The sequence below is a fragment of the Ranitomeya imitator genome, chromosome 4, assembly GCF_032444005.1.
Source record: "Ranitomeya imitator isolate aRanImi1 chromosome 4, aRanImi1.pri, whole genome shotgun sequence".
In the NCBI taxonomy this organism is placed as follows: domain Eukaryota; kingdom Metazoa; phylum Chordata; class Amphibia; order Anura; family Dendrobatidae; genus Ranitomeya; species Ranitomeya imitator.
In genome coordinates, this window is record NC_091285.1 from 14,485,333 (window position 1) to 14,513,216 (window position 27,884).

Genomic DNA, 27,884 nt, shown 5'->3' on the forward strand with positions numbered 1-27,884 from the left:
GCATGTGTATGATGGACTTCTTGCTAGAGATGGGTTGTGTGGGCAGGTTGCGGGATGCAGTGACGCACGAGAGGCAGAGCGAGGGTTAACAATTTAATTTAACAAAGGGATACTCCACTCAGGGAGATGAACAGTTAAATGGGAAATAAGCGGTTAAATTGTAAAAGGTGTGCAGAGTTCAAACACTTATCGTGTGAGAGGTTTCTCAGGCAGTAGACGTAGCTTGGAAGTCAGAAGTGCCGACAACGGCTGGCGCGGTGCTTGTCCAATGAGGTCCTGCAGGCAACGGCGGTCCATCTTCTGGCTGCAGTGGTCGGTCTCCGACACTTTCCGCTGAGGCCCTAGTCCATAAGTAGATGCGGCCGACACAAACAAGGCCACAGTGGTGTCAGAGTCCTGGTTGAGCGGTGTGGCAATGTCCGGCGATGAGGGCAGCAGTGAACAATCCTGATAGAGTCAGGATATGTCTGGATTATGAGGCCGGGCAGTTGTCCTTTTATGAGCTGTGTGACCCCATCAGACACTTACACACCTTCACTGCCGCCTTCTCCGAGCCCCTTCATGCTGTGTTATATGTATGTGGTGGTTCTATGAAGATATCATAGACGAGCAGCTGTGAGGAACCATCATTATAGAAGAACCCTCCGAGACACCAAATATAGGATTAGAGGAGCGTTCATGTCTATGGGGCATAGTATTGGGAGGGATTATATTGACATCTTAACTACATTTTTAGTTATTTTTTCCATAACTAAATAGTACAAGCAAAAATAAGGAACTGCAATATATATATTTATTTCCCACTGACTAGGCACTTTTTTTTATCTTTGCCATTAATCAACCAGTCTCATAAACTGCTCAAATGTGTCTACAAATCTGTCTGCAGTGAGGGTGCAGCTCTTAGATGTTTACTGGCTCCTATCCATTTGTATCAAAGTGCTGGCTCGAATATGTTATTACTGAGAGATAATAAAGAGCCAATGTCACGTTGAAGTTTTGGAATTGCTGACCGAGTAGCTATTTCGAGGGTAATTGCTGACGAAATTCAGAACTTTTTTTTTCCAAAAATTGTCCCTCAGATTGGAGGACGGTCTCTAGTTTCTAGTCCCCGTGACTATTGCTACATGACAGGTCTATTGAAAGTAGACAGTGTGGGCCCAATGCATTACTTTTTGACTTGTTTTTGGTGTTTTTTTTAACAGCTGCCTTTTTTATTTATGCCAAATTTTTATTTCATTTTATATGTGTTTTACGTTGATATTTTTATAGTCATCATTGTGGATGTGGTTTTGTTTTTCCAAATTTTTCTGACCGATTCATTACATGCTACTTTTTGAAAAGTCTCTAAATGTTTGTCCAAATGCACGCCAGTCTCACGATGGAGGGATTTTGTCAATGCTTGAATTTTTGGAGACATTTTTGCAGAACTTGTGATTTTTTTTTTGCCCTAAAAAAGGGCAAAAAGACTAAAAAACAAAAATAAAGAGCATTTTTTTTTATTTGGTGTAAATAATGTATTAACTTAATTTTGAAAAATTAAGCACAAAAAACCTAATTGAAGGCAACGACGCAAAAAAAAAGAAAAGTAACTTAAAAAAGCACAAATGATGACTGGGACCCAAGTGTTTATGTACAGTATGAGGCCGATTTCTGTGTCACTAGATATGAGAAAATCGGTTCGAGATTAACTGAATTTGCCCCAAATTTTACAAAAAATTCAGATATATTAAATTTTTGGTGATTGGCTTCGTTAAAATACAGTCAAATAGCAGCCGTCAGGTGACCGGTGTAATATATTCTCAGGCCCTTTTGTATCTTCAGTGATTTCATTATTCTGTTAATAAAAAAATTAGAACTTCTAAAAAGTTCTCAATAATCAATTCACAAAAGTCGGAGACCAACAAAACCGATGAATTTAATATTCTTCATGGAATGGATACTTCGGGTGATCTTTCCACCTGCAAAATCAGAAAAGGTAATGTTGAAGTATGGGAGCAGGGGGAGCATTCAGCTGATTCTTCTCATCCACTTGGAATAATTAGAACCAATTGCTAAACTTATTCTGATCCATCGATCTATTTTATCTGCGATGTATGGAGCTGAAAAAAACACAAACCACAGCTATGCAGTGGTCGTTCCCAGGTACCGAAGCTCGGCTCTTATTGAAGTGAATGTAATCTGAGCTGCAGTACCTGAGACTGACCACTACTCACTGTATGGCGCTGTGGTGCTTTGGCTCAGTATTCTGTTTACTCCCCGATGTATTGAGCTGAAGCACCACAGCGCCACACAGTGAGTAGTGGTCAGTCTCAGGTACTGCAGCTCAGATCACATTCACTTCAATAAGTGCTGAGCTTCAGTACCTGAGAAGGACCACAACATAGCTGTGGTTTTTCGGCTCTATATTCTATTTATTTCCAATTGCCATGGGACCTTCCAACAGCTGATAGTAGGAGTAGTAATGCTGTAACCCCAAAGATATGCTGTAGGTGACCGATATAAAAAATAGGCTATCAATGTTAAGGTCCTGGACAACCCATTTAATTCAAGCATGTGTCCATGTAATGCTTTTTCCCTGCTGGTTCATGGATAAGACGCCTTCCTTCTTGCCAACTCTTGGAGATACCTATCCAAGTGTTCACTAGGATGTCACAAGCTCCACCTAACGAAGGAGCATACTGGTATGATTCAGTAAATCTACCGATCTGTCATACTTGATGAAACATGTCCTGCAGATGTAGACGGGTTGGCCGATGTGGTGACAGTACTCCAAGAGATCGTGACTTTTTGAGCTTCTGAGAAAAAAAAATGTGTGTACATACGAAGAGACTTGTGAATCACCTGGAGTGAGGCGAGGAGAAGGCTTCTCAGACTTATCAGACTTAAGATGATGGAATAAATGGAATTTTACCAAAAAATTTCCGCATTTGCCAAAACGCAGATTTTTCTCTAATTTGCTTCCATGTGGATTCAGCAAATAGAACCATAATGGGCCATTGACAGATAAAAAAATTAAAAAATCCTTAAACTTCCCGTACCAATCACTTCTGCTACTCACTGCCACCTGTCCGGTCCCCATCGCATCTTTTGATCCTCTACCACGGGTGTTGGAATCTTGAATCTTGAGGCCTCTCACGATGTACAGGACTTCCTGCTTTCCTGGCACATGGGAGGGCTTTGCGCACGAGAGCACGGAGGTCACATCACATGTCGTGACATCATGACACCGTTGACCTCCTATGCTCTTGCCGAGATCCCTGCCAGGTGTCATGACAGCCGGAAATTCGGCACAGTGTAAGAGGCCCGAAGATTCCAACATGACTGGAGGCTGATCAGAAGATGCGTCAAGAATGGGACGGGTGGTGGTGAGTACCAGAGGGACCTTAGAGGTGAGCATGAGGGACAATAAATTCGAATTTTGCTTGATTTGTAGCTAGCATGAATCAAGTGGCAGGACCCCTGTAAGAGTATTGTCTCTGTGTTCTCCAGCCGTACCTACAGAACACAATCCGAGAAGGTGACATCTTCTGGAGTAGATTGGGCTACTCTAAACCCAGCATTACATGCAAGAAACCTTCCTGCTTTAAGAAATGTTCAGCAGCTCCTGAGGAATATGGAGTCTCTTTTGGGAAGATTGTCCTTTTTCTGAGGGTTTTCTGGACCATCAAAAAGAGTTGACTTGTACTGTATGATGTAGGGGTAAGTCTCTTATGTATAGCGTATGCGTTTTCCTTATATATGGAGCCTAAATGCAATTTGTCCAGAATTTTGGGAAAATATTCTCCAAAATGTTTTACTTACCTAGTCGCATCTATGTAGCGTAGGTTTCGATTCAGCCCATTGAGGCTTTTTATTTCTTCCTCACTCAACTCAAATTTAAAAACCTGAAATTAGAAATGACCTTAGATAGAAGTCAACTTATTCTACTGTATATTTCTAAAACCCATTGACACGTTAATGAACAATTACCGATCTCTTGGATACTGGACCTTAGCATTTGGAACAGAGGAACCCAAAAGAAGGTAGCTAGAATGTCCTCAGAAGAACATTGGCACTTCTAATATTTACCGCATGTTTGCATACCTCTGTATTTTTCCATTATCCATTAAAAGGGTATATTTACTTTTGCAACCAATTGTTTCATTGCTGCAGTGCATTTCCACTAAAGGCACAGGCAACTTTGCAAAATTTCCTGCTATTTTCTAAGTAATGTGCTCATATGTGTCTCCAAGGTCACAGACTACAAACAAATCCTGTGTCATCTAATCCTAAATGTACAACAATTATTATTATTATTATTGCTGAGGATTTCTTATTCGGATCTTAGGAAATGCAGTAGCAGAAAATGGATGTGATTTGTAGAATTTGCAGCCACTTGATACCGAAATTTGTTGTAGATTTTTCCCGGTGTTCAACACAGTGGTCACAGTTTCCAACAAAACCCAATTGCTGTGAATATTGCTGCCGATTATCCATGGATCTCCACCTGCCATGGACTCCTAATCCTGGGAGACTTTGCTCTCTAACTGATCGAGCCAAGCCTAAATACAGTTTTGTAATCATATTGGCAGAGACTTGCTGGAAATGTTGACTTTAGAGTACTTTAGACCTGGAGGGAAGCTCAACATCACAGAACGGTTACAGGATTTGGGAATGTTTAGCTTGCAAAAAAGAAGAGTTAGAGGAGACTTCATAGCTGTCTACAAATATCTCAAGGGTTGTCACATTGTAGAAGGATCATCTTTATTCTTTTTTGCACAAGGAAAGACTAGAAGCAATGGGATGAAACTAAATGGGAGGAGACACAGATTAGATATTAGAAAAAACTTTTTGACAGTGAGGGTGATCAATGAGTAGAACAGGCGGCCATGAGAGGTGGTGAGTTGTCCTTCCTTGGAAGTTTTCAAACAGAGGCTGGACAGACATCTGTCTGGGATGATTTAGTGAATCCTCCTTAGAGCAGGGGGTTGGATCAGATGACCCAGGAGGTCCCTCCAACTCTACCATTCTATGATTCTGTGTCACGAAGTGTGACATGACCCAATGGGTGGTTGGTCAGTGGACAGCACAACACACAACGGGATGGGAAAGGCAAGAGGAAGGCCCTACCAATAAGGAATGTGGGATCGTCACCACCTGAGGTCAAACCTGAGCCTGTCCCTGCACTCCCCTAATACCTTATGTGGGTCCTTCCCCCCACCGCCATCAGGATACCTCGTCCCTCTCTTTCACCTAAACTGCCCTGGCCGGTGTAGGGCACTAGCCTAGCCACTACAGATAATATCACACAGGGGATAGTGACAAACATGTAAGGTATGGGGAAATAACAACTTAGCTAATGGACACCACTGCTAAGCTCCACACCACAGATAACAGCAACTGGACTCCAAACACCAGAGAGTTGCTCCTGCTAGGCTGGTCTCCAGAAAGACGCTGTATCACCAACAGTCAGCTGATGCATCAGGTGACCATTTTAAAGGATGGTGGGAGTGGTCACCACCCACATCAGCTGTCCCAGCAGCACTGCAGTAACACCAGATTGCCAACGGGGAAAAACTGACATTAACTCCTGATGGTATGAAAGGAAAAAAGTTTTAACTGAGTGAAACCAGAGTTGCCACAAGTCCAAAAATGGATCGTGACAGTACACCCCTTTCAACGAGGGGCCTCTGGACCCTCAACACGGGACCTCATTAGAAAGCAATGTACGGTGAGGACGCCTCAAAGCACCAGAGTTCACCTCTGCGATCACCTAATCCTCAGGTTTAAGGCAAATGCAGCCCGATGGAGATGACAATAGTGCAGGCTTCGGAGGCGCCACAAATCTCCAGAACGTCGACCTATGGAATGAGTTGTGTATGTGCATTACTGGGGGTAACTCCAGCTGGAAAGTACCCGGGCTGAGAATTGATGACACCCGATACGGCCCGATCACCCTAGAACTCCAGGTCCCAGTGGCACTCTTCCACCTGATGTTTTTGGTGGACACTCACCCATACTCATTGGATACCAGAAGTAGAGCGGGCACCATCCACTATTAGATTAAAAAGGGGATCACCTGATGCATGCAAAAGTCATCAAACACAAAACCAGAAAAAGGGCAGCATCACAAAAATGGGATCACCACAAATCAATAACACAAAACTATATCAAATTTTATTTTTAGAACCACACCACACAAACAACCGTAGTAAAAGCAATTAAAAACTCCTACAAACAATAGGAGATAAGGGTCCATGCAATACACAGTATAATACTACAAAGGCATATTAGAGTCTAATCACAGCAAAATGGTACCGGCAAAACAGTCTAGATAATGGGGTAAAGTCATAGTGAGGTATACATAAATCACAACCCCTATGTGCATGCTGTGTCACCTATAATAATCTGGTTAGCCTCCCCACCAATGCAACAAAGGTATGGGACATATGCTGTCTATACAGACTTGTAAGGGTGTACAGAAAAAGTCCAAGGGGACTTAACTGAGGTCGACTACAAGGTGAACAAAGAGCCGCCCAGAGTAAAGTACCCTACCCACAGCAAGAACATATAGCCGGTATAAATAAATTCAAAGACCCTAATAATGCATGACCCACGCGTATCGACGCTGGAGGCGTCTTCCTCAAGGTCCACAATCATCTGGTGGCGTGGACCTACTTTATATAGTATATATGAGATTAAATAACACATACCAGGTGAGCAGCAAGGTTGCGGCCATGGTTTACAGGAAGTCCAAATGGCGTGCACATAAGCACAGGGCGCAGGCGCAAGGGACAATAACCATCGTGCACTGCGCAAGCATCTGTTTGGCATATAAGGTTACCAAGGCGACCCAGCAAACGGCGCAGGCAGTGGCGTCGGCACAAACAGTCTGCGCAGGCGCCACCCAAAGTACAACAACGCAGACGCTGATTGAACGTAATAGTTGCCTAGGAGACCCATGTAACCATGGCAACTGTACACAAAAGCTAGAGCCATCACACACGTGTGCCACCCTGCTCCCAAACGAATAAGGTACAAGTGCTGCACCTACCCGCCTGAGGAATATCTTGATCGATCTGTTCTAGATCTCAGACCAGAGATATGAGAGTAATCATTATGCTACACTGGCGTCAGACATAGAGAGGAGTAAGCACTGCGCAGGCGTCAGTCCGCCACATCAGCGAGCATATAAGTTAATACACTGCCACAGATTACAGGCGCGCAGAAATTACATCTGGTCACACTAAGTCACCTGGCCCAAAGAAAGTGACAAAGTACCAAGGCCCTTAAGATAAAAAATCTAGTGCCCATGTGGACGCGCCCCCAGCATAACCCCATATAACATTTGTTGGAAACCGATCAAGCATGTATTATCATCACACATAAACCCCATGCCTTATGTGCAAGCGCAGTAGATAACTAGGCAAAAAATTGCACTAGTATGCGTGCGGCGAGGTATGTAAAAAAAATACATTATGTTACAGTGAGGCATAATCTGAAAAAACTCATTCACACACAGGTCCGGACCTGAACGTTTATTTCCACACATGCGTTTGCTACCAGATGGAGAACCCTTTAAGGAACCGACAACAGAGGCGTCCCCCTGTGTCACCACACTCTTACCCCCACTATGCACAGAGGGAACCACCACCCTCCCCTGACACCTCCTCCTAAGAGGACTCCAAGACTCAGGGTTTACTTGTGAGGGTTGAGTCTTGCCCCTACTCCCTGGTAACACCTCTGCTGCCCCACTGGAGAAGAAGGGGTAGGTTGCAGAAGGACGGCAGAGATCGTAGTTCTCAAGCAGCAGTCCTTACACGACTGGTCCCAGCTTTCTACTTCCCTGGACCGACAATCTATTACAGAGTTATGTTTATTCAACCAAGGGAGGCCTAAGACGATGGCATACCCTCCAAGATGTAGCACGACAGGGACTGTTCATGACGAGTCCCTATACGCACGTGTATATTCTCTACGACTTGGGTCACCCTCCCCTGGCTAAGTGAGGCAGAGTCATTGGCTTGGACGTTTAGGGGTCTCACAAGCGTCCTACCCCTCAAACCATGGGTCTGGACAAAGCGAGAATCCACCAAATTGACTCCTACTCCACTGCTATCAGCACTGGTATTGTCTCAGTTACCTCACCAACCACCACTTCAGCAGGGATGGTGCACTGAGATGAAAAAATGGAGAAAATATACACACCCTGGTCGCCTCCCTCCACACGACCGAGGGACGCAGTTTATGAGATGGAGGTGGTAATTTGGCACGAGCTGGGCAGACACTGATGAAATTACCAGTCTGCCCACAATGGAAACATGCCCCCACAACACCAAGTAACCACAGGCAACCCTAATTGAGACAAGACTCCTCCCACTTGCATGGCGTTGTCCGTCAGCACCGGTGTGTCCTCCTCCCTAGAAAGGACAACGGGCAGATTTGGTGAATGCCTCTCCCTGAGGCGTCTATCCGTCCGGATAGCAAGGGACATAGCGGCTTCTAACGACCTGGGTGTTTTATACTGCACCAGAGTACCCTGCAGCCTGGGCGACTAACCCTGACAAAAATGGCTCCTAAGGACAGGGTCATTCCACTGCATGTCACTGGCCCATCTCCTAAACTCTGAGCAGTACTCCTCAGCCGGCCGGCCCCCTGCTTGATTTTATGGAGACAAGACTCAGCCAGGGAGATGCCATCAGGGTCCCCATACACCAGTGCCAATGACGCAAAAAACTCATCCACCGACAGTAAAGATGTTGAACTGGTCGGCAGGGAGAAGGCCCAGGATTGGAGATCACCCTTGAGAAGGGAGACTATAATCCCCACACGCTGTTCCTCACTTCCTGAAGAACGAGGGCAAAGCCTGAAATATAGTTTACAGGCTTCTTTAAATACCACAAACTTATCTCTCCCACCAGGGAAATGGTCAGGGAGAGATATTTTGGGTTCCGGTTGAGCCTACACCTAAGCTGAGACCCAGAATCCCGACAACTGCTGCAGCTGCTGTGTACCATGACACCACAGCCTTTTAAGCTCATCAGTGAGGGTCTGTATCAGTTGGGCAAAGCCTGCATTTGAGCCATTGCTCACCGGAAAAAATGCGACGGTTGGTGATAATGTCATAAAGTGTGACATGACCCAACAGGTGGTCGGTCAGCAGACAGCACAAGACACTCACAACAAGATGGGAAAGGCGAGAGGAAGGCCCTACCAATAGGGAATGAGGGATGGTCACCACCAGAGCTCAAACCTGAGCCTGTCCCTGCACTCCCTTAACGCCCTATGCAGGTCCTTTTCCCCGCCGGCTCGTCCCTCTCTGTCACCTAAACTGCCCTGGCTAGTACACTGACTGGCGTAGGGCACTAGCCTACCTACTACAGATAATATCACATAGGGGATAATGACAAACACGTAAGTGATGGGGAAATTACAACGTAGCTTATGGACACCGCTGCTAAGCTCCACACCGCACATAACAGCAACTGGACTCCAAAAACCAGACGTGGTTGACACCAGAGAGCTGCTCCTGTTAGGCTGGTCTCTAGAAAGAAACTGTATCACTAACAGTCAGCTGATGCATCAGGTGACCATTTGAAGGATGGCGGGAGTGGTCAACACCCACATCAGCTGACCCAGCAGCACTGCAGTAACACCATATTGTCAGCGGGGAAAAACTGACATTAACCCCCGATGGCCTGAAAGGAAAAAAGTTTTAACTGAGTGAAACCAGAGCTGCCACAAATCCAAAAATGGATTGTGACACTCTCTTAAGCAAGAGGGTCATGTCACGCTTACATGCATTCTCTTGAGTCAACTCTTGACATTCTAGACCAGGGGTTCCCAACTCCAGTCCTCAAGGCCCACCAACATGTCATGTTTTCAGGATTTCCTTAGTCTTGCTCAGGTAATAATTGCATCACCTGTGCAATGCAAAGGAAATCCTGTTCTAGACTACTCTGTTCTAGACTACTCATTCTCATGTTTGCACTCAATTTAATACAATTAAGTGCAATTTGGGTTGTTTGAAAAGGTTGTTTTCTGGTATGGAGATCCCATTGTAGAACAGAGGTATTATCACCAAGGTACATGAAAGGAGATCGAATGCATAGTATGTCACATGATGGATGTGTTTTGGCCATAAGAAGTTGAGTAATTCTTTACTTGACCGCTTCTTAGCTAAAGTGTGAACTTCTAAATACCACATCACATACCTCAAGATTCTGCTTGATCCTCTCTGGCTTAAAACTCTTAGCTAGAACCACTATCCCCCTCTGTAACATATGTCTCATTGCGACTTGGGCAGGTGTTCGGCCATGTTTTTTTGCAATTGCATTGAGCACAGGGTCCTCCAGCAACATTGGAGCAGTCTCTTCAGTCCTGGAAGAGTAAAGATGCAAGGTAGACAAACGTATTTTGGGACTTTTTTTTCTATGGGGCTACGCACTTATTGGCAGGTAGTTGCTAACTATCTTCCTGTGCTAGAAGAAGACAGAACTTGGCACTCCTTCCATGCTGAAATAATATATTTATTGCATGAAAAGAAGACACAGAAGGATCCTGTGACGCGAGTCAGTATAGTAAATGTTAGTCCCAGAAGTGGAGCAAAAGACTACAATGACCGGTAATAAAAATATATAATACTTACTGAATAAGTAACGGGAAGTCAAACAATCCAAGGTCAGGTTCAGGAAATGGAGCAGTACAACAGGGGAAGTCAGAGACGAAATCCAATTCACGAGCCGAGGTCAGGAAAGCCAGAGAGACAAAACAGTTTACAGGGAGCAGGCACAAGAGAAGTCAGATCGCAAGCCAAGAATCAAGTCAATCTGGGTCAGGCACAGAGCACAGAGGGATCAATGTTGTGAATTCTGTGGCAGAGCTCCCTCCTGTGGTCACAAGTGGTACTTCGGCTGGTTCTCTCTGTGAGCTTCTGTTGGTGGAGGAAAGTGGTACTGCGGCTTCTGAGTTTCCTTCCTCAGGTGATGTGGTGAAGTCGTTAGGTGCTGCTCTATTTAACTCCACCTAGTGCTTTGATCCTGGCCTCCAGTCAATGTTCTAGTATTGGACCTGTTTCCTCCTGGTTCGTTCCTGTGGCCTGCTGCTCTGCATAGCTAAGTTACTCTTTGCTATTTGTTTGCTGTTTTTTTCTGTCCAGCTTGTCAATTTGTTTTTTACTGCTTGCTGGAAGCTCTGGGACGCAGAGGGTGTACCTCCGTGCCGTTAGTTCGGTACGGAGGGTCTTTTTGCCCCTTTGTGTGGTTTTTGTAGGGTTTTGTGTTGACCGCAAAGTTACCTTTCCTATCCTCGCTCTGTTCAGAAAGTTGGGCCTCACTTTGCTAAATCTATTTCATCTCTATGTTTGTCTTTTCATCTTAACTCACAGTCATTGTATGTGGGGGCTGCCTTTTCCTTTGGGGTATTTCTCTGGGGCAAGGTAGGCTTATTTTCTCTCTTCAGGCTAGCTAGTTTCTCAGGCCGTGCCGAGTTGCATGGGGAGCGTTAGGCACAATCCACGGCTGCCTTTAGTGTGGTTGGAGAGGATTAGGGATTGCGGTCAACAGAATTCCCACGTCTCAGAGCTCGTTCTTGTTTTTATGAATTACCTTTCATAACAGTACTGGAGGCCAAAAGTACTAATGATTCTCAATAGAGGGAAAAAAGAAGTTCTGAGACCATTTTTTTTTCTTTGCACTGTGTTTTGCCTTTTTTTTCCCCTAGACATTTGGGTGGTTCAGGACACAGGTGTAGCAATGGACATTAAAGGTCTGTCTTCATGTGTGGATCAGCTCACGGCAAGAGTACAAAGTATTCAAGACTTTGTGGTTCAGAATTCTATGTTAGAACCGATAATTCCTATTCCTGATTTGTTTTTTGGAGATAGAACTAAATTTCTGAGTTTCAAAAATAATTGTAAACTATTTCTGGCTTTGAAACCTCGCTCCTCTGGTGACCCAGTTCAACAAGTTAGGATCGTTATTTCTTTTTTGCGTGGCGACCCTCAGGACTGGGCATTTTCTCTTGCGTCAGGAGATTCTGCATTAAGTAATATCGATGCATTTTTCCTGGCGCTCGGATTGCTGTACGATGAGCCTAATTCTGTGGATCAGGCAGAGAAGAATTTGCTGGCTCTGTGTCAGGGTCAGGATGAAATAGAGGTATATTGTCAGAAATTTAGAATGTGGTCCGTACTCACTCAGTGGAATGAAGGTGCGCTCGCAGCTATTTTCAGAAAAGGTCTCTCTGAAGCCATTAAGGATGTCATGGTGGGATTTCCTATGCCTGCTGGTCTGAATGAGTCTATGTCTTTGGCCATTCAGATCGGTCGACGCTTGCGCGAGCGTAAATCTGTGCACCATTTGGCGGTATTACCTGAGCTTAAACCTGAGCCTATGCAGTGCGATAGGACTTTGACCAGAGTTGAACGGCAAGAACACAGACGTCTGAATGGGCTGTGTTTCTACTGTGGTGATTCCACTCATGCTATCTCTGATTGTAATAGCGCACTAAGCGGTTCGCTAGGTCTGCCACCATTGGTACGGTACAGTCAAAATTTCTTCTGTCTGTTACCTTGATCTGCTCTTTGTCATCATATTCTGTCATGGCATTTGTGGACTCAGGCGCTGCTCTGAATTTGATGGACTTGGAGTATGCTAGGCGTTGTGGGTTTTTCTTGGAGCCCTTGCAGTGTCCTATTCCATTGAGAGGAATTGATGCTACGCCTTTGGCCAAGAATAAGCCTCAGTACTGGACCCAGCTGACCATGTGCATGGCTCCTGCACATCAGGAGGTTATTCGCTTTCTGGTGTTGCATAATCTGCACGATGTGGTCGTGTTGGGGTTGCCATGGCTACAAGTCCATAATCCAGTATTAGATTGGAAATCCATGTCTGTGTCCAGCTGGGGTTGTCAGGGGGTACATGGTGATGTCCCATTTCTGTCTATTTCGTCATCCACCCCTTCTGAGGTTCCAGAGTTCTTGTCTGATTACCGGGATTTATTTGATGAGCCCAAGTCCGATGCTCTACCTCCGCATAGGGATTGTGATTGTGCTATCGATTTGATTCCTGGTAGTAAATTCCCAAAAGGTCGACTGTTTAATTTATCTGTGCCTGAGCACGCCGCTATGCGCAGTTATGTGAAGGAGTCTTTGGAGAAGGGGCATTTTCGCCCGTCATCGTCGCCATTGGGAGCAGGGTTCTTTTTTGTAGCCAAGAAGGATGGTTCACTGAGACCTTGTATAGATTACCGCCTTCTAAATAAGATCACGGTTAAATTTCAGTACCCCTTGCCATTGTTATCTGATTTGTTTGCTCGGATTAAGGGGGCTAGTTGGTTCACCAAGATAGATCTTCGTGGTGCGTATAATCTTGTGCGTATTAAGCGAGGCGATGAGTGGAAAACTGCATTTAATACGCCTGAGGGCCATTTTGAGTATCTAGTAATGCCGTTCGGACTTGCCAATGCTCCATCAGTGTTTCAGTCCTTTATGCATGACATCTTCCAAGAGTACCTGGATAAATTCCTGATTGTGTACTTAGATGACATTTTGATCTTCTCGGATGATTGGGAGTCTCATGTGAAGCAGGTCAGAACGGTGTTTCAGGTCCTGCGTGCTAATTCTTTGTTTGTGAAGGGATCAAAGTGTCTCTTTGGTGTTCAGAAGGTTTCATTTTTGGGGTTCATCTTTTCCCCTTCTACTATCGAGATGGACCCTGTTAAGGTCCAAGCCATCCATAATTGGACTCAGCCGACATCTCTGAAAAGTCTGCAAAAGTTCCTGGGCTTTGCTAATTTTTATCGTCGCTTCATCTGCAATTTTTCTAGTATTGCTAAACCATTGACCGATTTGACCAAGAAAGGTGCTGATGTGGTCAATTGGTCTTCTGCTGCGGTGGAAGCTTTTCAAGAGTTGAAGCGTCGTTTTTCTTCTGCCCCTGTGTTGTGTCAACCAGATGTTTCACTTCCGTTCCAGGTCGAGGTTGATGCTTCTGAGATTGGAGCAGGGGCTGTTTTGTCGCAGAGAAATTCTGGTTGCTCGGTGATGAGACCATGCGCCTTCTTTTCCAGGAAGTTTTCGCCTGCTGAGCGAAATTATGATGTGGGCAATCGAGAGTTGCTGGCCATGAAGTGGGCATTCGAGGAGTGGCGTCATTGGCTTGAAGGAGCTAAGCATCGCGTGGTGGTCTTGACTGATAATAAGAACTTGACTTATCTCGAGTCCACCAAGCGGTTGAATCCTAGACAAGCTCGTTGGTCGTTGTTTTTTGCCTGTTTTGACTTTGTGATTTCATACCTTCCGGGCTCTAAAAATGTGAAGGCGGATGCTCTGTCTAGGAGTTTTGTGCCCGACTCTCCGGGTGTATCTGAGCCGGTGGGTATCCTCAAAGAGGGAGTAATTGTGTCTGCCATCTCCCCTGATTTGCGGCGGGTGCTGCAAAAATTTCAGGCTAATATACCTGATTGTTGCCCAGCGGAGAAACTGTTTGTCCCTGATAGGTGGACGAATAAAGTTATCTCTGAGGTTCATTGTTCGGTGTTGGCTGGTCATCCTGGAATCTTTGGTACCAGAGAGTTAGTGGCTAGATCCTTTTGGTGGCCATCTCTGTCGCGGGATGTGCGTACTTTTGTGCAGTCCTGTGGGATTTGTGCTCGGGCTAAGCCCTGCTGTTCTCGTGCCAGTGGGTTGCTTTTGCCCTTGCCGGTCCCGAAGAGGCCTTGGACACATATCTCTATGGATTTTATTTCAGATCTTCCCGTCTCTCAAAAGATGTCAGTCATTTGGGTGGTCTGTGATCGCTTCTCTAAGATGGTCCATTTGGTGCCCTTGTCTAAATTGCCTTCCTCCTCTGATTTGGTGCCATTGTTTTTTCAGCATGTGGTTCGTTTACATGGCATTCCAGAGAACATCGTTTCTGACAGAGGTTCCCAGTTTGTTTCGAGGTTTTGGCGAGCCTTTTGTGGTAGGATGGGCATTGACTTGTCTTTTTCCTCGGCTTTCCATCCTCAGACTAATGGCCAGACCGAACGAACCAATCAGACCTTGGAAACATATCTGAGATGCTTTGTTTCTGCTGATCAGGATGACTGGGTGTCCTTTTTGCCTTTGGCTGAGTTCGCCCTTAATAATCGGGCCAGCTCGGCTACCTTGGTTTCACCGTTTTTCTGCAACTCTGGGTTCCATCCTCGTTTCTCTTCAGGGCAGGTTGAGTCTTCGGACTGTCCTGGTGTGGATACTGTGGTGGACAGGTTGCAGCAGATTTGGACTCATGTAGTGGACAATTTGACCTTGTCCCAGGAGAAGGCTCAACGTTTCGCTAATCGCAGACGCTGTGTGGGTCCCCGACTTCGGGTTGGGGACTTGGTTTGGTTATCTTCTCGTCATATTCCTATGAAGGTTTCCTCTCCTAAGTTTAAACCTCGTTTTATTGGTCCGTATAGGATTTCTGAGGTTCTTAATCCTGTGTCTTTTCGTCTGACCCTTCCAGATTCTTTTTCCATACATAACGTATTCCATAGGTCATTGTTGCGGAGATACGTGGCACCTATGTTCCATCTGTTGATCCTCCTGCCCCGGTTTTGGTGGAGGGGGAGTTGGAGTATATTGTGGAGAAGATTTTGGATTCTCATGTTTCAAGGCGGAAACTCCAGTATCTGGTTAAGTGGAAGGGTTATGCTCAGGAAGATAATTCCTGGGTCTTTGCCTCTGATGTCCATGCTCCCGATCTTGTTCGTGCCTTTCATATGGCTCATCCTGGTCGTCCTGGGAGCTCTGGTGAGGGTTCAGTGACCCCTCCTCAAGGGGGGGGTACTGTTGTGAATTCTGTGGCAGAGCTCCCTCCTGTGGTCACAAGTGGTACTTCGGCTGGTTCTCTCTGTGAGCTTCTGTTGGTGGAGGAAAGTGGTACTGCGGCTTCTGAGTTTCCTTCCTCAGGTGATGTGGTGAAGTCGTTAGGTGCTGCTCTATTTAACTCCACCTAGTGCTTTGATCCTGGCCTCCAGTCAATGTTCTAGTATTGGACCTGTTTCCTCCTGGTTCGTTCCTGTGGCCTGCTGCTCTGCATAGCTAAGTTACTCTTTGCTATTTGTTTGCTGTTTTTTTTCTGTCCAGCTTGTCAATTTGTTTTTTACTGCTTGCTGGAAGCTCTGGGACGCAGAGGGTGTACCTCCGTGCCGTTAGTTCGGTACGGAGGGTCTTTTTGCCCCTTTGTGTGGTTTTTGTAGGGTTTTGTGTTGACCGCAAAGTTACCTTTCCTATCCTCGCTCTGTTCAGAAAGTTGGGCCTCACTTTGCTAAATCTATTTCATCTCTACGTTTGTCTTTTCATCTTAACTCACAGTCATTGTATGTGGGGGCTGCCTTTTCCTTTGGGGTATTTCTCTGGGGCAAGGTAGGCTTATTTTCTGTCTTCAGGCTAGCTAGTTTCTCAGGCCGTGCCGAGTTGCATGGGGAGCGTTAGGCGCAATCCACGGCTGCCTCTAGTGTGGTTGGAGAGGATTAGGGATTGCGGTCAACAGAATTCCCACGTCTCAGAGCTCGTTCTTGTTTTTTGGGTTATTGCCAAGTCACTGTATGTGCGCTGACCTCTATGTCCATTGTGGTACTGAATTACCTTTCATAACAGATCAATATTACACAGGCAGCAGCAAGTGTACGATTGATGCTGGGTGGAGGACCTAGCCAGCTTTAAGTAGAAGACGAATCAAGGAAAGTGAACATAGATGATTGCAGTACAGACCTAGCTCAACCAATACACAATGAAACATATCAGACAGGAACAGAGTGGAGAACGTGACGTTGTGCTTTTCTCTGCAGCGCGGTCTGTCTCATTTCTGCTGTAGGACTCACCGGTGAGTGTTCTCTGTGCTGACTCCTGTTACTGATTTATTATTAGATTTCAATTATCTTTCAGTTTATTGACCCTGTGCCAGATCTCTATTGAATTAATTATAGAGAGACCAGATACTGTGAGTAATTATTTCTTAGGTTTGTCATGTATAATCTCTAATTTTCAGTTTTCATATTTCTTATGAGACCCCTTTTTCTTAATTTTTTTTGTTTATTATGGACTGATGTATAATTATTTATACGTTTCTGGTAATTATGTTTGTTTATCTGTTGCATATTAGTTCTGTGACGAAGACCATTTAGGCCAAAACGTCAACTTTTTTTTATGTGGATCCTTCTGATTTTTTCTTTTCGTGCAATAAATATATTATTTCAGCCTTGAACGAGTGCCAAGTTCTATTTTCTTCTTGTGTGGGGTGGAACCCAATTTTAGCACCCTATAAGGCTACGTTCACATTTGCGTTGTTGGGCGCAGCGTCGTCGACGCAACCCACAACGCATATACACAACGCTGCGTTTTTTTGATGCATGCGTTGACATAAAATAGTAATGTTCATGAATTTTGGCGCAGGGAAAACGCTACAAGCAGCGTCCTCCGCACCCTGTCTGGTACGTCAAATTGACGCATGCGTCGTAACGCAATACAACGCATACCGGCGCATGTCAATGCGCCCCCCATGTTAAAGATAGGGGCGCATGACGCATGCGTCGGTATGCGTCGACGACGCTGCGCCCAACAACGCAAATGTGAACGTAGCCTAAGAGTGCCACATAAGCCTGATACAGATTATCGGCCATGCGTCAATCTCTCCCGGCTCAGAACAGTCATGGACCGCGCTTACCGGCGACTCTCTTGAATCCTGTAATGTCACAGTTCCTTCTCTTCCCCGATGATCAAAGGAGCATACAATCAACGTCATCAACGTCATGTCAATTGGCAGCCAGATCAGCCTAACCCAGCATGGTGTGGGCTGTCAATCAGCATGACTTCAGGAGTGATGACCCTGTCAACAGAGCAGAGAGGAAGAGAATGAACTACTCTGATGAAATGACCTCACAGGAAGCAGGAAAATCAATGGCAGGAGAGGTCCTTGACCACTCTGAGCTGGTAGAGTTTGTCACAGGACAGGCGGGTACTCAATAACATTCCGGCTATAAGTGCTTATACCGATAGGGAAACAAAAGTCCCAGATAACCCTTTAAAGTTGAGTGCAGTAAGATTTGCTTATTAAACATGGAAGATGGCACCACCCGGTTCTTCCTTTGTAGGGAGAAGAAGGACTCGGAGTAGTTGCAGTTGCGATTTCGGTTTGTCCAATTCCAAGAGAGTTCTTACCAGTTTGGCTCTCGAGTAGAGCCCAGCACCCCGTATGCCACCAGGACTATGTTGTGGGATTTGCAGAACTCCAGCAGCTTGGCCTGATTATTGTAGATATGACATTCCACCTGGAGATGCACAAAATATCTAACGTAAGGACCAAAGGCAGATTCCAATGGTAATTTTGTAGTGTCGTCTGGTTTGGTTGGAGCCAACACAACTTTTTCTACTGTTTGTTATGCTTGAACCCAAAATTATGACTTGGTATTGAGGCCTCTCCTATGAGACATAAAGGTTGGTGGCTCACTAGTAAACCTCCCGTTCTACAAACTCTAAATCACAACTATACAAATAAATTTGGCTGAAGGACAATTCAGTATCAAGGCCCGTTCTCCTACCCCTTGTTAAAAAATCTACAGTCTATAGACTAAGCTGATGATCTCGACCATGAGTGCACCAGCAGTTGGGTGATGTTCCTAGCTTTGGTAGACTCAAAAAAATTTGAGTCTACCAAAAAATGTCTGCCCAGGGAACACTCCTTAAAGGGAATCTGAGAATGGGATCAAGCCTCCTAAGCGGTGTATATAGGCATGTAGGTCTTAGGAAGTGGAATAAAATGACACCTTGATATCTGCGATCCGATGTCTTACTCAAGAGAAATCCATGTCTTTCTTAATATGTAGATAGGCTGTTTAGATCTATGGGCGGGGCTCAGATCTCCTTGAGAATCTGCCTCTAAACATTATTTTAAATTAAAGTTGTGTTTCCAGTGTGAGACATGTCATGACTGACAGTCTGCTTTCCTGATCTGCATGTCTCACACTGGTAACATTTAAAATAAGTTCTGGAGGCGGAGTCTCCGGGAGATCTACGTCCAGCCCATAGATCTAAACAGCTTCATTTACATATTATGAAAAATGTTGTTTTCTCTGGCATAAGACATCAGATCACAGATATCAAGGTATCATTTTATTCATTTTTTTATAACCTACGTGCTCATACAGACGGCTTAGGAGAGTTGATCCTACTAACAGAAGCCCTTTAAAGGGATCCAGCTGCAAGGCTAAGGTTTTGGAGTGAAAATCTTTTCTAAGTGTACGTCATATCTAAGTCTAGAAAATTTTTGGTTTTTGCTTTTGGCAACGTCTTATTTAAAAAAAAAAAACATAAAAAATGCTAATTTATTTATTTTACTCATTTATTTAGCGCCATTAATTCCACAGCGCTTTACAAGCATTATCATCACTGTCCCCGTTGGGGCTCACAATCTAACTTCCCTATCAGTATGCCTTTGGAGTGTGGGAAGAAACCGGAGTGCCCGGAGGAAACCCACACAAACACAGGGAGAACATGCAAACTCCTTGCAGATGTTGTCCTTGGTGGGATTTAAACTCAGGGCCCCAGCGCTGCAAGGCGCCACCCATGTTCAATAATCTTGGAGACGGGATAGTTCTACTCTACCTGGTTGCACACAGGTTTGTATCTCAGACCCGGCATGTTGAGGATGAGCTCCAGTTGCTTATGGTTGAAGTTGGAGACGCCTATAGATCTGACCAGTCCGGCTTCTTTACAATCTTCCATAGCCTAAAAGAAAAAAAAAAATTACAAAATGCGAAAAACTTGCTAAGAAGAGTGGGATATAAGAAGTGACAACTATATTGAACAATAAAGTACTGCAGTGCGCAGGCACCGGAAAATTCAGAGAGGCCCAGCGCCTGCGCACTGCAGTACTTTGCTCTGCCCTCAACAGGGCAAATCAGTACGCCTGCGTCGGAGCTGCGGCCTGAAGACCAGAAGAGAACGTCATGGAATGAAGATAGGAGGTGTCGGAGCGGACCTGAGACACCCATTTGACCTGACCAGCAGCGGGACCGCCCCTGGGTGAGTATATTATAACCTCTTTTTCTCCTCTTTCAGGATACATCGGGGGCTTATCTACAGCATTACTGAATGCATTACAGAATGCTGTAGATAAGCCCCTGATAGCGGTGAGCTTACCTCACCATCGATTTTGGGGGTGACAGGTTCCCTTTAACTGCACTAATGCCTTGATTCTGCTGCTGTTCTCCCTCTTTTCTGACCCCCGTGGTTGGGTTACATTTCATTTGGGAGGGTTAGTTACTTAAGTTTCAGCATTGCGTTATGATCTATTCCACCTGCTGGACTAGGAGCGCCGTGCTGTTCCCTCATCATGCAATCACGGCCGTGTAGCCGATTTTAACCCTTTGCTGTCACTTTTGACCTGTTTTGTATCTATACTTTAATAAAGTTTGTATTTATGTTACCTTTCGGACCAGTACACCATTTTTTCGTGGTATTTCACCTCTATATGGAGTAGATAACACAGGATCCACCATTCACAATAGATGATGTCACAGCTCACCTCCTCCTCCTGTATAATGACTGATAACACCTCTATATACAGTAGATAACACAGGATCCACCATTCACAATAGGTGATGTCACAGCTCACCTCCTCCTCCTGTATAATGACTGATAACACCTCTATATACAGTAGATAACACAGGATCCACCATTCACAATAGATGATGTCACAGCTCACCTCCTCCTCCTGTATAATGACTGATAACACCTCTATATACAGTAGATAACACAGGATCCACCATTCACAATAGGTGATGTCACAGCTCACCTCCTCCTCCTGTACAATGACTGATAACACCTCTATATACAGTAGATAACACAGGATCCACCATTCACAATAGGTGATGTCACAGCTCACCTCCTCCCCCTGTACAATGACTGATACCACCTCTATATACAGTAGATAACACAGGATCCACCATTCACAATAGGTGATGTCACAGCTCACCTCCTCCTCCTGTACAATGACTGATACCACCTCTATATACAGTAGATAACACAGGATCCACCATTCACAATAGGTGATGTCACAGCTCACCTCCTCCTCCTGTACAGTGTCTGATAACACCTCTATATACAGTAGATGATACAGGATTCACCATTCACAATAGGTGATGTCACAGCTCACCTCCTCCTCCTGTACAATGACTGATAACACCTCTATATACAGTAGATAACACAGGATCCACCATTCACAATAGGTGATGTCACAGCTCACCTCCTCCTCCTGTATAATGACTGATAACACCTCTATATACAGTAGATAACACAGGATCCACCATTCACAATAGATGATGTCACAGCTCACCTCCTCCTCCTGTATAATGACTGATAACACCTCTATATACAGTAGATAACACAGGATCCACCATTCACAATAGGTGATGTCACAGCTCACCTCCTCCTCCTGTACAATGACTGATAACACCTCTATATACAGTAGATAACACAGGATCCACCATTCACAATAGGTGATGTCACAGCTCACCTCCTCCTCCTGTACAATGACTGATACCACCTCTATATACAGTAGATAACACAGGATCCACCATTCACAATAGGTGATGTCACAGCTCACCTCCTCCTCCTGTACAGTGTCTGATAACACCTCTATATACAGTAGATGATACAGGATTCACCATTCACAATAGGTGATGTCACAGCTCACCTCCTCCTCCTGTACAATGACTGATAACACCTCTATATACAGTAGATAACACAGGATTCACCATTCACAATAGGTGATGTCACAGCTCACCTCCTCCTCCTGTACAATGACTAATAACTCCTCTATATACAGTAGGTAACACAAGTTCCACCATTCACAATAGGTGATGTCACAGCTCACCTCCTCCTCCTCCTGTACAATGAATGATAACACCTCTATATACAGTAGATAACACAGGATCCACCATTCACAATAGATGATGTCACAGCTCACCTCCTCCTCCTGTACAATGACTGATAACTCCTCTATATACAGTAGATAACACAGGATGCACCATTCACAATAGGTGATATCACAGCTCACCTCCTCTGTCTCCTGTGCAATGACTGATAACACCTGTATGTACAGTAGATAACACAGGATCCATCATTAACAATAGATGATGTCACAGCTCACCTCCTCCTCCTGTGCAATGACTGATAACACCTGTATGTACAGTAGATAACACAGGATCCATCATTAACAATAGAGTATATCACAGCTGACCTCCTCCTCCTGTACAATGACTGATAACTCCACTATATACAGTAGATAACACAGGATCCACCATTCACAATAGGTGATGTCACAGCTCGCCTCCTCTGCCTCCTGTGCAATGACTGATAACACCTGTATGTACAGTAGATAACACAGGATCCATCATTAACAATAGAGTATATCACAGCTGACCTCCTCCTCCTGTACAATGACTGATAACTCCACTATATACAGTAGATAACACAGGATCCACCATTCACAATAGGTGATATCACAGCTCACCTCCTCTGCCTCCTGTGCAATGACTGATAACACCTGTATGTACAGTAGATAACACAGGATCCATCATTAACAATAGATGATGTCACAGCTCACCTCCTCCTCCTGTGCAATGACTGATAACACCTGTATGTACAGTAGATAACACAGGATCCATCATTAACAATAGAGTATATCACAGCTGACCTCCTCCTCCTGTACAATGACTGATAACTCCACTATATACAGTAGATAACACAGGATCCACCATTCACAATAGGTGATGTCACAGCTCGCCTCCTCTGCCTCCTGTGCAATGACTGATAACACCTGTATGTACAGTAGATAACACAGGATCCATCATTAACAATAGAGTATATCACAGCTGACCTCCTCCTCCTGTACAATGACTGATAACTCCACTATATACAGTAGATAACACAGGATCCACCATTCACAATAGGTGATATCACAGCTCACCTCCTCTGCCTCCTGTGCAATGACTGATAACACCTGTATGTACAGTAGATAACACAGGATCCATCATTAACAATAGAGTATATCACAGCTGACCCTGCTTCCTGTCCCTTTATGATGACTTTTATTAGATGCTTCAATGCAAAAGATACATTCTGGGTCTGAACATTGTGGCTATGTACATGTGTTGTTTCCTGAAACAGCAGGAAGTTAAAATCTAAAATAAAAGTCCCAGTGGCTGGTTTGAGAACTGAAATATATCTATTTTTCATTATAAATACAGATTGTGATATGTTAACCCCTTATATCCCGGGCCATTTTCCATTTTTGCATTTTCGTTTTTTGCTCCCCTTCTTCCCAGAGCCATAACTTTTTTACTTTTTGGTCAAAATGGCCATGTGAGGGCTTGTTTTTTGCAGGACAAGATGTACATTTGAAATACACCATTGCTTTTACCATATCATGTACTGGAAAATAGGAAAAAAATTCCAAGTGGGATGAAATTTTTTTTTTTTTACCTTGTTCACAAAATGCTAAAACTGACCTGCCATTTTGATTGTCCAGGTGAAAAAAATGCCAAAGTTGTTAAAAAAAATTAATAACAATAAATTGTGCAATTTTCTGCTGCCCATGGAGTCTCCATTTTTTGTGATCTTGGGTTGGTTGAGGGCTTATTTTTTGGGCGCCGAGCTGACCTTTTTAATGATACCACGTTTGTGCAGATGTGATCTTTTGAAAGCCCGTTACTGCATTTAAAAAAAAAAAAGTAATTCTGGCGTTTTGACTTTTTTTCTCGTTTCTCGGGTTAATTCTTTTTTATTGATAGATCGAGCGATTCTGAACCCGGCGATACCAAATATTTGTATGTTTGAATTTTCTATTATTGTTTTATTTTGAATTTGGCAAAATGGTGGTGATTTGAATATTTAATTTTTTTTAAATTCTTTTAATATTTTTAAAAACATCTTTTTTTTGCATGCTTCAATAATCTCCATGAGAGATTAGAAGCTGCCATAATCTGATTGGCACTGCCACATACAGGCGATGATCAGATCGCCTTTGTGCAGCAGAAATGCTCCCTTGCTAAGAGTGCCGACCACTGGGCGGTGCTCATAGCAATCTGGCTATTATAACCATAGAGGTCTGCCGGAGATCTCTAGTTGTCATGTCAACCCATCGGTGACCTGCGATAACGTGACGGGGTCACCGATGGGCGGGATTTCTGTCGTGCTTGCCTGAAGCGCGAGTTAAATGCCGCTGTCAGAAATTGACAGTGGTATTTAACTAGCTAACAGCCGTGGGTGGATAGTGATTCCACCCACCGCTGTTGTGGGCACATGTCATCTGAATATATCAGTTGACAGGTGCCCAGAAAGGTGCGAGCTCAATGCCGAAGCCTGCACCAAGCAGGGAAAGTCCGAAATCGCTGTACTATTACGCATTACGCCCGAAAAAATATATGTAACATAAAAATCTGATTTAAGCAATCAGTCATTTTCTGATGATAACTTCTCTTTAAGTAATTCTAGAGAGTTGCTGTTACGTAAGTGTCGAATTCATCATCATTGAAGAAGAAATGAGTCACTCGTAAATTGAGATGTCACTGGTGGCATGTGTAAGGACCATATGACTCCAATAACAGACTGAAACCTCTGAAAATCTAAGGTCTACATACCTTCCAAGTGTCTCGAATATCAGTATTGTGATAAATCAATTTTCCATTTTCATCTGTTGGCCATAGATCATCACCAGGCTTAATAGTAAGAATAAAACAAAAATATCAAAACACAACCTATGAAATTCAAAGTCTAAAAGAAGGAAGACCATGAGATGAGTTGGATCTATTCTTTAGCCACCATAAGTTCAAGCTATGAACAGTTTAGAAAATGTTGGGAGTCATGGACAGACCTTGAATTCAAAGGGGTTATCAATAAGATAAAGATCTAAGTAATCCAGACGTAGATCCTTCAAAGACTTCTCAAGACCGTGACGGACCAACTCGGGGGACTGATAGGTGCTCCACAGCTAAAAGGGTAAAAAGTAAAAATTGCTTAATAATGTACTTAAAAGTTAAGGATCAATTGAAGAGTGGATGATGGCTAAGAAATACTGTAAAAAAGAGCTACCACCCCGCGTCTGTCACTTTCGCCAATGACCAAGATAGCGGCTAAAGGGGACAACTGATGACTGCCCATGGAAGCATCTCATTGTGACCACCTTGCCAGTGTAGTACACGTCTTCTCTCTTGACCGTTCCATCCGTGATCTTCGTGTTGATACCTCGTCCGACCTCAACCTCATTCCCGTATATTAATGCAGAATCAATGTGATGATACCCAACATCGAGAGCGACTTTCACAGCCTCCTCCGCCATAGACTTAGGAAACTAAAATAATGATAGGAGACAAGGGTAGACAGGAACATAGGGTTACGTGAACATTTTATTTAGCAAAACGACATCCAGGTCGAAGTCTACATCATAGTTGACATCTTCTCCGACTGTGTCCTTTCCCCTTATCCTATGTCTTTATTGTACCTTCACCAAGGCTTTTTCAGGCTTGACTGATTATCTCTAACATTGTGCTTGTTATGTAAGGGGGACAACCGGACCGCGGGTTCATGCATGCAGGGTCCGGAACTGAAAAGGCTGCATCCCCTGTTCCCGGGGGAGAAGCTTGAGGGAGGTAGATCTTCCCCTTTTGCCTGAGGGAAGCTTGAGTCAGTGGGTCCTTTCTGCAGACCCAGAAGGGCGGGGATAGACAGGAGGAAAGCGTGCACAGCAGCGGGGGGAAAAATGATAAAAACGCGCTCAGCAGGTCAGTTTGGCGTGAACGCAGAGCAGCGCACAGAGCGGCGAGCGACGCGCTCTGCTACTCCTGCGACAGAGTATCGGCGCTGTGACAGGTCGCATAGAGAGAGCTGTGCACACAAAGCACAGCCGAGCTGACAGTGCCGAAGCAGAGAGAGGGGTCAGGTGTGCTGCTGTCGCCAGCAGCAGGGATCTGAGAGAAAGAGACGTGCAGTGTGAGCCCGGTGACTACCATAAAGCAAGGTGCCAGACACTTCGGGTCCGTGAATGTCACACGCGTGCCGCCTGAAAGAGACCAGGAGCGTGACCGTTATCTACACCCTGACTTTGCTAGTGCTGATCTGCCCAGTCACCTGCACCCTATACGTTGGGCTCGTACAGAACTGTGGCCCGTATCCTTGTCAGTCATTGCAGCAGGGACCAATGAGTGCCCCGGTCCCAGAGCATCCGTACAGAGTAGGCCTGCGCTCAAGCAACGCCACCGTTGACAGAGACTGTGAGGAGAGTCTTGCAGGAGCCACGTCGGGCTCGGACAGCGCCGTGGCCCACGCTCCTCTTGCCACACCAGTTTATGGACTACGGGCCCAGTGGAAGGTACCAGAGACTCGCCATTGCCGCCAGGAGACGGGGCATTGATGCACACAGTACCCTTTTGGAAAAGACTCCAGCCGTTGCCAGCGCTATTGAGTCCCAGCAGGAGTTACAGTTTGCGGAACTCCGGACACAAGTGCTTCACAAGAACGGCCATTATCTGAACCGTCGTTCTTCTACTCACAATATCCTTTGCCATTTAAACTGCTAAATCCCCGTTTACCCCTTTACCTCCCAATATCCTTTTCCATCTATACTTTTTAACCTTTTACCTCCCTGCGTGGAGTACTCCCTGTTATAAAACTTGTTAACCCTTGCTTTGCATCCTGTCCATCACTGCATCCAACAACCCTTATGCCACTCCTGGTGCCTCCAATTCTCTGCCTACATCTCTTCTTGTATGACTTGTCCTATGTCTACTGTGTCTCCAAGCAGGGCCGGACTGGCCATCTGGAAATTCTGGCAAATGCCAGAAGGGCCTGTCTGGTTGTGGGCTGCATTGTCTGCTACGTTGGTAACAGAATTGGTGTTCTCAAGACACCCGCACTGTTAAGAGTTGTAACGGAGCACAAAGTCACTGACTCCGTCACTTACCCCAGCATCTGGTTCTTGGGGACGGGGACAACGTGGGCCTGTGTGATTTCAAATGCCAGGGCTGAATTTCAGCCCCAGTCCATACCTTTCTCCAATCAATATGCCAACGTTAGCTCCTCTCGTTATCTCCTCATTGCCTTGCACTATCTGCTCTACTGAATGAGCATGCTGTAAGAGAAGAAGGAGTGAATGTCTCCTGGACAATTCTAAGGGGAAGAACCGCTGTTCTCATGATCTTCTTCGATGCGATGAATGATATCAAGCACAGAAATTTCCCTGCCCTCCATGATTACATTACAGTTACGTAAGTCAACCGCACCTTTTATAACATGCCCGTACTGTTATAAGCACTGCTATGATGTCGGCAGTAAATTATTCCACCCTCGTGAACTTGTAGGATCGTACCACTAAAGATTTCAAGTGTTAAGAAGCCATCCTAAATTTGTAGCTAATGGCTATCACAACCTACCTCCTGAGGAGCATAGGTGCCCAGTCCGACCACCGGAATTTTGTGCCCATCGTTCAGTGTAAATCGTGACTGTTTTGTCAGCGCCATAATCCTGCTTGTGGCTCAGATCCGTCCTGAAGTTTCTTCTGTGAATATAGGCTTTCTTGGCTGAGTCCCAGGAGCGACGCTCCACCTCTTGGCTCCATTATAGCCCACGGCGCTCAATGAGCATAGATCATGCTGGGTCACTGTTATGCCTGTGCCAGCTTCTGAGCGGTGGGAGAAAAACTTATCTTCTACTTTTAAGAGACTGATTTTTTTTTAATGTTGCTATTGATTGGTGCATACTGTGTATTATAAAGGTAATATTTATATACAGCTTTGATCATAATTATACCTCGCTCCTCACTCATCTTCCATTATGACAAATTCAGTTTATTAGCAAAGTTTGCGGTAAACCAACAAAACATGAA

At 44.8% G+C, this 27,884-nt stretch overlaps 1 protein-coding gene across 1 annotated transcript; it reads right to left on the bottom strand.

Annotated features, from left to right (window-relative positions):
* Positions 1 to 80: 80 nt before the first annotated feature.
* On the bottom strand, positions 81 to 27,591 carry LOC138675123 (estradiol 17 beta-dehydrogenase 5-like). Its single transcript, XM_069763112.1, has 9 exons — positions 27,433 to 27,591; positions 25,188 to 25,355; positions 24,879 to 24,995; positions 24,646 to 24,723; positions 19,607 to 19,729; positions 18,164 to 18,273; positions 10,194 to 10,359; positions 3,802 to 3,884; positions 81 to 1,958 (listed from the first exon to the last, which is right to left on the bottom strand). The coding sequence occupies exons 1-9, from the start codon at positions 27,517 to 27,519 to the stop codon at positions 1,916 to 1,918; spliced, it is 975 nt and encodes a 324-aa protein (XP_069619213.1). The 5' UTR covers positions 27,520 to 27,591; the 3' UTR covers positions 81 to 1,915.
* Positions 27,592 to 27,884: the final 293 nt, after the last annotated feature.